Genomic DNA, 10664 nt, shown 5'->3' on the forward strand with positions numbered 1-10664 from the left:
TCCCTGTCTAGTCTGTCCAGAGCTCACTGTTCTCAGAGGGTAGGAGGAGGGGTGTCAGCAGCACAGGCCGCGCCTCAGTGCAGGGGGTGGTGGGAGAGGTGGGCTTTGCTTTGGCTGTGGACCTGCCAAATTCCGGGCTCAGGCACCAAAGCAGAGGGGAGGCTGGATATTGGGGAGGTAGCCAGGAGTCTCCCTTTTACAGCACATGACCAGAGAGATGTCAGGAGGGGCATGAGCCGGGGAGTGAGAGGAGCCCTGGTGTATCCCTGAGACACGTGGCAGGATGGGAGGGGCTGACCACGTGGAGAACAGGGGCGTGGGCTCCTTGAGAGGAACCCCCCCATGACGGAGACGTGACGACTGAAGATGTTCCAGGAGTCGAGGGGAGGCAGGGGCTGCTCCAGGGGGTGGGGGACATGGGAGCAGTAGGCAGGGCCTGGCCAGGAGGCTTTCCTGTCCTGGGAGGCAGGAGGCAGGAGGTGGCCGCTGCGAGGTTTCAGCACCTCTTTCTCATTCCAGGGGAGATCAGAGCCTCTGAGAACTCCTACTTCTGCCAGGCAGCCAGGCAGCTGGCTTCAGTGCCCTCCTCCCAGCTCTGCGTCAAACTGGCGAGTGGTGGCGACCCAACCTATGCCTTCAACATCCGCTTCACGGGGGAGGAGGTCCATGGCACCAGTAAGTGGAGTCCCGAGCCAGTTCAGGTTGGAGGCCATGTGTAGAGTGTGAAATTCCTGGGTTTACTGTTAAACAGCCAATATCTTCCCCACTAGCAAGAGGGAAGCCACATACTCATTACCCTGCTCTACACAGAAGCCAGGACTGCCCCCGAGTGACCAGTGGTCCCAGGTTCTCCAAACCCAGCCCCCCTGGACTTGTCCCTGTCCTCTGGGGAGTGGTACCACTGCTGGTCTGGGACTTCAGCCTTGAGCCATGCAGGCTCAGGGACCCGGTTTCTGATCAGTGTTAGGGGTGCATCTCTGGCAGGGTGGACCCAGGAGAGACGCCCTCAGTGTGGATTGGACTTATTTTCCAGGAAGAGCCCTTGGCTGAGGGGTTGGTCGGGCTAAAAGCTTGTATGTGCCCCATAAGAGACAGGGGTCTGGGAAACCCTTGATCCAAATGGCACCTTCTGCCATTTCACACTGCAGGGATGAGGGACAGCGACTCAGAAAGTGCTCCCTCGTGGTCCTCATTTAAGCTCGACATTCCGAAAATGCCTCCCACACTGGGTGGGGGAATAAAGTTCTTTCACTGGGCGCCCTGGGCAGGAAAGCTGTTCAGCGGCTCCATCTCCCATGCCCGCCCTGATCATGGCACACATTCCTGCAGCAGCCTTCCCTCTGGCCAGCGCCGTGGCCTCCTCTGGGTATAGCTTACTCTGAGGCTCTCTGAGGACAGCTCTTTTCACTGAGAGAACAAGCCAGGCCCAGGATCAACAGCTCATACTCCTCCTGACACCAGCACCGCCATGCTTTAAAGATGGGGAAACTGGGGCTTCCCCAGTCAGCTGGCTCACTGGGGTTCAAACCCAGGCCTGTCCGATTCTGTCCCAGCCCTTGGTGGCTTCAGCAGGCAGGAGTCTCCTGCTTCTCTGTGGAAGCTATGAGGGCCAGGCCTTGACATCTGTCCCCGGGCAAGTCCTCCGCACACACAGCTCTGCTCAGGATGTCCAGACCGAGGGCACCGACGGCTGCCCAGGGGAGAGTGCAGGAGACCAGCCACAGACAGGAGTTTTGTGAGACACCCAGGGGCACGTGTGCAGTGGCAGCAGGAGAGGAGCTGATCACTGCCCATTGCCCGTCGCACTGTATCTGTGTGTCCATCCGTGTGTCTGTGTTCTCACTGAACACGCCGAGCCCTGGGCTTGGCGAGAAGCCGTGCTGAGGAAGCCGGGGGCCCTGCTCTTGGCCCAGCGCAGAGGGTGGACACAGGTCCCCCAAGTCCTGACTGATATGTGTCAGCTTGCAGCCGTGACAGCTGACTCACAAAGGATCTGCCTCTGATCTCGTGGACTCCCCAGAACTAGCCTGGGAGGTGGGTGTAGTGATGGCCCCTATCAGCTAGGTGGAGGGGTGGAGGCCGGCCTCAGCAGTGGTGCAGTTTCCTGGGACCCGCCAGCCAGTTAGTGGCCCCTCAGGTTTGAACCCAGGTCCCTCAGCCCTCGGGCGGGTTCTTCCCACTCGCCGAAGCCCCGGTGCAGGGGGGCGGCGTGGCTGGTGTCCCGGTGGGGTCAGGGTCCCGGTGGGCACCGGGCCTGTGGGCAGGGCGGCTGAGGGCTCCCTTCTGCCCCGCAGGCGGCTCCTTCCGCCACTTCCTGTGGCAGGTGTGCAGAGAGCTGCAGAGCTCCTCGCTCTCCCTCCTCCTGCTGTGCCCCAGCTCCGCCGTCAACAAGAACAAGGTGAGACGTGGGGCTCCCTGAGGGGTGGGCGCTCAGCTCTGCGCCTGCCACAAGCCCCTGTGGTCCATCCCTCGCCCCTGCCTCGGCTTCCAGGGCAAGTACATCCTGACCCCCAGCCCCATCACCTACGGGGAGGAGCAGCTGCTGCACTTCCTGGGCCAGTTGCTGGGGATCGCCATCCGAGCAGACGTCCCCCTCCCCCTGGACCTCCTGCCCTCCTTCTGGAAGACGCTGGTGGGCGAGCCCCTGGACCCTGACCAAGACCTGCAGGAAGCAGACATACTCACCTACAATTACGTCAAGAAATTTGAGAGTGTAAGTGAAAAGCGCATTTTTTTTTCTGGGGGGCCGTGGGCTCTGGAGCAGTGGCCCTGCCCCGTGTCTGCTGGAGGAGGTGTCAGCTGACCCCCCACCCCCCACACAGATTGAGGCTCCGCGGAGCAGGTCCTCGTTGCCAGGCTCTCTGTAGTCCCCTTAGCTGCCACTTGAGGGCAGCTGGTACATGGGAGCCGCAAAGCCAAGGGCTGGGATGGCATCTGACTTCTCAGCAGAAAGTGGCCCACAATGAATTGCTTCAAGGGTCAAAGCAGGACACCCCCCAGGGGCGGGGGGTTATGAGTCACTGCCAGGCGCTGCTCTGAGAGGCTCTCCTAGAGCCGTGGGTGGCGCCAAGGGCCTGAGGCAGGCAAGGGATATAAGGCGGTGTCCAGGCAGACCGTCCAGCCAAGGCTTCCATCTAGAGGGTATGGGCAAGGCCCCAGAGGGTGCCGGGAGACAGAACCACCCCAGGGTTGGCAGGGGAGGCAAACGAACCTCCTTTGGGGCGCCCGCAGCCTTCACCACCCCAGAGCCACAGGCTGTTCTCCTCCGGGTGGCCCCGGATGCACTTCACTGTGCCGCACGGGGGAGGGTGGCCTGTGTACCTTCCACAGGTGGGATTAAGTCAGGGTTCTCTGGTGACAAGTGACAGGAAAACCCAGCTCAAACCAGCTTAGGAAAACTTTTAAAAAATGATTTGACCTTAAAACTGAAAGTATAGATATAGATTAGAAAGTATAGATTCAGACAGAGCTGAATCCAGGTGCTCCAATATCATCATCAATGACTTGTCTCAGGACGCCCCAGCAGTACAAGGCTCACCCTCCTTACGCCGTGCCCGCACCAGTCAAAGAGGGAGGCTGTGATTTGGTCTTGTTAGCCAGGCCGTGGTCAGTGCCCAACCCTGAACCGAGGGTGTGGCTGACGGCCCAGGCCAGTGCCACCTACCTGTTCATGGTGGCCAGGGTAGCCCCGCCCCACAATAACCAGTGTTTGTCCCCAGACGGGGATGAGGTTCTATCACTGGGGATCTAGGCAGCAGGGCAGTGGTCAGCCCCCCTGTGCCGTGCCCTCCCTCCAGATCAACGACGAGACGGAGTTGGAGGCCCTGTGTGCCGAGATCGCCTCCCAGCACCTGGCCACCGAGAGCCCCGAGGGGCCCAACAAGCCTTGCTGCCGGTTCACCTACCTGACCATGACCGGCGAGGAGGTGGAGCTGTGCAGCCGAGGCCGGCACATCCCCGTGGCGTGAGTGCAGGGCCTCAGACGGGGGCAGGCGGCTTTCCCGGGGGGAGATAGGAGGCAGGACAGGGGCTGCTGGGAAAGATGGTGGAGTATCTTCAGTGGAAGGACCGTATTCAGAAACACCGGCTCTGGGGCGGGTGACACCCAGAGCAGGAGAGGAATTCCCTGAGCTGCCCGGCCCGGGAGGTTCAGGAAACGCTGCCAGCAGCCTCCTGAGTGTCATCCCTCGCCCATGCCCCAGGTGGGAGAACAAGGACATCTATGCGGCTGCCATCCGGAGCCTGCGGCTGCGCGAGCTGCAGAACGTGGAGTGTGTGACGGCCGTGCGTGCAGGCCTCGGGGCCATAATCCCCCTGCAGCTGCTCACCACGCTCAGCCCGCTGGAGATGGAGCTGCGCACCTGCGGCCTCCCATACATCAACCTCGAGTTCCTGAAGGTCGGTGGCCAGGCCAGGTTGGCGGGCGCATGCAGCCTGTCGTCTGTACAGTACTCCTATGTCCTGGCGCTCTGTCCCCTCATGTAAGAGAGGAGCCGTGCTCATCCCTATCTCACTGCTGAGTAAACAGAAGCTGAGGTCACTTGCCCAGTGTCACCCAGCCAGGAAGTGGCAGATCACCTGCCTCCAGAGCCTGTGAATTAAGCCACCAACCAGAGGTGAAGCCCCTCCACTGCTCAGCATGGCCTTTCGCCCATGCCAGCTGGGAGACCTTGCCCAAGTGACCTCACCTCTAACAGGAGCAGCGGCAGGACCCACCCAGTGGGGTCAGCGGGGTAACGTAGGTAGAACCCCTGCTGCCCAGCCTAACGGGCAGGCCAGAGTCATGCAGACTCTTGTTACCACTGCCTTTGCAGTCCGTGTCGTAGTTGTGACCTCCTTGTGTCCTGCGGTCATCACCACGCCCTGGGGTTGGGTGGGAGGCTGGGTTAGCAGAGGCCCAGGCCCGCTCACGTCTGGGGCCTCTCTCCACAGGCCCACACCATGTACCAGGTGGGGCTGATGGAGACCGACCAGCACATCGAGTTCTTCTGGGGGGCACTGGAGATGTTTGCCCAGGAGGAGCTGTGCAAGTTCATCAAGTTTGCCTGCAACCAGGAGCGCATCCCATTCACCTGCCCCTGCAAAGACGGGGGTCCTGACACGGCCCATGTGCCCCCGTACCCCATGAAGATTGCCCCCCCGGATGGCACAGCAGGTACTGGCCTCTCCTGCCACATTCCAGGCAGCGACACTCGGGCCCTGTTTGGAGCTGGGGCTGCTAGGCGCTGCATGAAGGGAGAAGGACAATGGACAGGCACCCCCGAACACCACACCCCAAATGTAAATGAGAGGTGCAGGGGTGGGGGGGTCATGTGCTTTCCAAACCTGACTTTTCGCCAAGTGGCAGTACAGGCCCAAAGTTGACATATCCTTTGAGATTTTCAAAGCTTAAAATCCAGATATGTTGTCCTCTTTTGACTTTTTAAATGCAGCAAAAAATTTTAAATTTTTGAAAAATCCAAAGAAAACTCTTTGCTGGCCAAACCTGCCTGTCACAGGTCAGCCATCTGGGGCCTGTGCTGCTCTTTCCTCCCCCAGAATCTCCTCCTGCCCCACCCCAGCCTCCCAGACCCTCCCCTTCCACCTGATAACTGGGCCTTGGGGTTGTCTTAAGAGCTGCCCAGAGAGGCAAACCTGGAGGCGGAGGGGCCCGCCAGGCCCCCTGGGGTCTTTGCTCTAATGCTGGTCTCTCCTGTAGGTTCCCCAGATTCTCGCTACATCCGAGTGGAGACCTGCATGTTCATGATCAAGCTTCCCCAGTACTCCTCGCTGGAAATCATGCTGGAGAAACTACGTTGTGCCATTCACTACCGCGAAGACCCCCTGAGTGGCTGAGGGGAAGGAGCCAAGGTTAGGCTGTCACCGAGGCTCTGCTCTGCTGGCTTGGGAAGCCTGCCGCTGCGGGCACACCCCTCCAGGGCCCTGCGTGAGGAGTTGGCGACATTTTGCTTTTCCGAACTTTTGTCCACATTCCAGGGCCTCCTGGAAGACTTAACCTTATGTATTTGTACGTTTCGTGATGGGTTGGTTCTTTTGCTACCTGTTTGTGGTATGTTTGTAGGATAGTTTAGTTCCCAGACAGCTCGTGTCTCATTTGATCTTCCTGGACATTTTCCTTCGTGGCCACCGGGTTCTGACGCTATGTCACAGAACCACCCAGCAGGAAGCTGGTAGTGAGATGCTCTCAGCCCGCAGAGCACCCTGTTCGCGTCTCCACAGACAAGTCTGTGGCCAGCCCTGCCTTCCGCCTCGAGCTGGCGTTTCTGCCGGACATGGCTCTTGCAGGCCTCCTTCCAACTTGAAATGGTTGGGCCAGTGACCCAAACATGGGAGACACACATAGGGAGTTTTGTGTGTTGATCTTCCAGCTGTAGACTCTTGTCTATGGTCTGGGTTTTTCTGAAAGAAAAAGCCCACCGTGGTCCGCCCTCCCCTTCCCACCCAGACAACCCTTCTGCTCTCCGACTCTCCTGGGCCCAGTCTGACAGGCTCCCGCTGAGTGCCGCTTAGGAGCGGATGACCGAAGGGATCCCTTCTGACCTTAGCCCAGAGTCAGGCCAGGTGCGTCCCAGCCCGAGCTGAGAAGAGCCCGGGAGCTGAAGGAGCAGAGCTCAAGTGGGGGCATTTTTCCGGGACTCTGAACATGAAAGCACATGACTCTGGCCTGCCCCCCGACCCCACCCCTTCTGTCCGCAGAAACGGCCCTTCCTCACTGGTGTTTGTGATGTGAGGAGCAGCGGGAAGGCCACACCCCGTCTTCAAAAGAGCTGTCTGAGGTGCTCTGCTCCACTCGGGGTCTGCTTCAGTGACTAAGACCTTCAAGTCCAGATGGAGACACCGGGTCCTTCCGCCCCTCTGGCCAGGCCCGCCCTGCACCCCCTCCCTTCCCCACGTGAGTGTGTGCCAGGGCCGAGCTGCCGCAGCTCCCTACAGCCCCACTGCATCTGTGCCCGAGTAGGTCTCTGTCCAGTGGTACTTTGTTCGAGAGCAGCATACGCCATCCTGTTGGACCCTGTCATTTTTGGACCTTGCCAGTTCGTGCAAAATTACATCACTGTATTTATTGTAAAATATTGTGAATATTGGAAGTTCTGCGTGAGTGCTGTCTAGAAGGCTTTGGAGTGTGAATGCTGGTGAGAGAGAGGATTTGCTCTTCCTTTCTCGGCTGTAGCCCTGGCCTGTTGGAAAGGTGTGGATTTTAGAGTTAAAGGCATTAGCATCCACCGCCTCCCTGTTCTTAGGAAATGCATTAAGGACCATTATAGAAACGATTCCCTGACCTAAGGAAAGGATAAACCTGGATGAATTGTTCCAGTCGCATCAGTTACATTTGATGCAGGATCAGTCATGTCTGGAGGTGCCTGCCACCAGTTTCCCTGACTGGAAGGAACACGGTCGGCCGCTGCCTCCTGGGGGCCATAGCCCCCTTGACTGGGGGTCTCGCCAGGACATAGTCCTGACAACAAGGATCCTTTTATTTCATTTCTGCATAATGAAAGAGCCTTTGGATTTACTAAAAGTGGTTTTTCCTCCCTGTATTTTTAAATCTTTGTCCCCCTACCCCCCCATCCTTCCCATCCCTTGAATGGACTCTGAATTGTCAGCTACCTCCCCAAGAGGAAGCTTTTGTTGGCCCATCTCTTGACTAGATGACAGCTGTGAGTAAGGTATCTGCTGCTAACACGACTGCTTCTCCCAGAGAACACATTGAGGTCCAGACAGATCCAAACCTTGGCCCTAAAAAATGTGTGCTGTAAAGTTACTTGATGTATATTTATTATAATTATTTATGGTTGCATCTAACAAACTTTTCATTCAGTTTGATGCTATTTACACCACTGCTGTGTAAAGGAAGCTCATGACAGGAAAAGTCACACCAATAAATAACCTTCATCTAATTTTGATTTACTTTAAGAGTTGTGTGGTCATCTACTCTTGCTGAGAACATTCAAAGGCTAACATCCTTGAATGGCTCTGATGCTTGAGGGTCACCAAGCGGCTAGAAATTAAAAGTGTTTCTAATTATTATGGTCTCTTTGCACTTGGTGTGATTCTTAACTCCATTATGCTTATAAATGACCTGTTGCTCCCCAACTTGAGCCCTTAAGTCTGTGGTTTTCTTTTTTCTAAGTTTTCTTTTCTTTTTTTTTTTTTTTTTGATGTGGACTTTTTTAAAAAGTCTTTGTTGAATTTGTCACAATATTTTTTCTATATCTTGGATTTTGGCCATGAGGCATGTGGGATCTTAGCTCTCCAACCAGGGATGGAACCTGCACCTCTTGCATTGGAAGATGAACTCTTAACCAGTGGACCACCAGGGAAGTCTCTTTGGTTTTCATATAGGAAGTCTGATCGAAGGGATGGAAATCCAAGGTCAAAGGTAAACCTACCCCTGCAGGTCTTGCCAACTCCTTGTCCTAGAGCTGGTACATACTCTCATCTGATGTGAGGATTTTCCTCAAGTGGACAGCTGCACTGGAAGAGTCTGGGCCCCTCCTAGACCACATGTCCTCCCTTGGGCACAGGCAGTGGATTTAGAACTACTTTGTGCAAAAGGAAAATGCAGGGAAGAGGGAAAGACTTAGCTCAGAACTATCATCCAAGATCAACGCTCTGCCTTCTTGCCCCATATCCATCACACACATACTCCCCGCCATACCAACCACACCCTACACACACACGCACATATACATACATGCCCTCTGGTCTGCATTCAGGAGACTACAGACCCACTTAATTCTCATTCTCTTGACTCCACCTTCTTTGTACTCAATACATGCCGTTAGTGGTTGTGTCCTACATATTTATTATACAAAGATTAAGAACCCTGTTGGACGAGGAACAAGCAACTTTCCTTTCTTCTCCAGTTTGTTGCTTCAGGGTGCTAGAAGCAGAGCAAAAAGCAAGCACTCACAGCAGAGAGAAGACTCTCATCAGATACACGAAGCCAGAGAATAAGACACCTCTGCTGTCACACCTAGGATTCTCCTGCTGGCCGGATCAGTCCAGTTCAGTCGCTCAGTCATGTCGGACTCTTTTACGACCCCATGGACTGCAGCACGCCAGGCCTCCCTGTCCATCACCAACTCCCAGAGTTTACACAAACTCCTGTCCATTGAGTCGGTAATGCCATCCAGCCACCACTTCCTCTGTCATCCCCTTTTCTCCTCCTACCTTCAATCTTTCCCAGCATCAGGGTCTTTTCAAATGAATCAGTTCTTCGCATACGTTGGCCAAAGTATTGGAGTTTCAGCTGGCCAGGATGGTGGAGGCCATTTCCTTTTTAAAAAGTTATCTCGAATATATTCAGAATTACACCATCTAATGATGAGAACATATCCTGTCTCATTAGTTATATCAGGGGAATGCAAATTAAAATCACAATGAGCATACTGCACCACCAGCAAAAGGGCTAGAAAGATAGCACCATGGTTGGGGAAGACGTGGAACCAAGAGAACTCTCATGCACTGCTGGGGGAATGGACCCTACACCTGCTTTAGTTGTTTTGGTTCCTCCTCTGAGACCAGCAAGTCCACTCCTGGGTGTAAATCCAGTAGAAACACGGCACCAAACTTCCCTAGGGGTCCAGTGGCAAAGACTCCGGGCTTCCACTGCAGGATGAAATGGGGGAAAGCCTACAACCAAGAATACTCTACCCAGAAAGGTTCTTGTTCAGATTTGGTGGAGAAATCGAAAGCTTTACACAGAATTCAGAAAAAGCTCAAAGAATTCAGCGCTACCAAACCAACCTTGTAACATACTAAAAGAACATCTCTAGCTGGAAAAGGGCAAAACTAGAAAACAGCAAACAATGAATGGAAAAGCTCACTGGCAAAGGCAAACCTACAGTAAAGGTAGAAAATCATCCATACACAGATCCTGAGGGAGAATAGAAATGCAGGACACAGAAAACACATTTGAAATTAAGATACCAGCAACTTAAAATAGTCTTGTACATATACAGACTACTATATCAAAACCTCATCGTAACAGCAGACCAGAAAGCTATATGGGAATAACCTTTTTTAAAAGTTATTATTTATTTTGGCCATGCTGCACGGCTTGCAGGGTCTTAGTTCCCAAACCAGGGATGGAACCCACAACCCCTGCAGTGGAAGCACGGAGTCCAAACCGCTGGACTGCCAGGGAGGGCCTCCTTTTTCTTTTTCTTGGTGTAAGTCAGATCCAGATGAGTCCTGGCTGCCATGAATTATAGCTGCATAGCCTTATACAAGTCACCCCTGTTTCCACATGTGAAATTGGAGCAATTCTTCCTACTTTTCTCACTCCCACTAGGTTGCTGAGAGGAAAACAAATGAGGTCAAAATAACCTACAGTGCCAGATGTTCTGGTGCAAAGTATGAGGTGCCAGGGGGTGATGGATAATTTTGCTAAGGCTCAGCAACTCTTGGGATTGAGGCTTTTAAGGAATCTGCCCTCCTCTCTTTGTTTGGGGGTGGCCCCCAGCCCTCCCCAAATCAGCCCAGAGCTGCAGCCACCTGTCAGTTTCCCTAACTCCAGGTAAACAGAAAAGCCGCATCTTGACTGTCTGGCGCTCTCTCAGAAGGCACGGCTTCCCTCGTTGCGCAGAGCTGACTCCAGGCACGCTGGTCCGCCTGCACTCTCCAAAGAGCGCGAAGCACAAGGAACCACACAACTCAGC

General features: G+C 54.9%; 1 protein-coding gene across 5 annotated transcripts in view; it reads left to right on the forward strand.

Moving 5' to 3' along the window:
• The window catches only part of HECTD4 (HECT domain E3 ubiquitin protein ligase 4), a 166264-nt gene extending 158238 nt beyond the window's left edge, over positions 1–8026 (forward strand). For all 5 annotated transcript variants that reach the window (XM_020904197.2, XM_070475361.1, XM_020904193.2 and 2 more), the window contains exons 70-76: positions 520–675; positions 2295–2398; positions 2492–2713; positions 3798–3964; positions 4203–4398; positions 4933–5155; positions 5699–8026. In XM_020904197.2, coding sequence (XP_020759856.2) covers positions 520–675; positions 2295–2398; positions 2492–2713; positions 3798–3964; positions 4203–4398; positions 4933–5155; positions 5699–5835 — 1205 coding nt within the window. In that variant the 3' untranslated portion in view covers positions 5836–8026. The remainder of the gene's footprint in view (positions 1–519; positions 676–2294; positions 2399–2491; positions 2714–3797; positions 3965–4202; positions 4399–4932; positions 5156–5698) is intronic.
• The last annotated feature ends 2638 nt before the right edge of the window (positions 8027–10664 follow it).

The sequence above is a fragment of the Odocoileus virginianus genome, chromosome 12 (assembly GCF_023699985.2).
Source record: "Odocoileus virginianus isolate 20LAN1187 ecotype Illinois chromosome 12, Ovbor_1.2, whole genome shotgun sequence".
In the NCBI taxonomy this organism is placed as follows: Eukaryota; Metazoa; Chordata; class Mammalia; order Artiodactyla; family Cervidae; genus Odocoileus; species Odocoileus virginianus.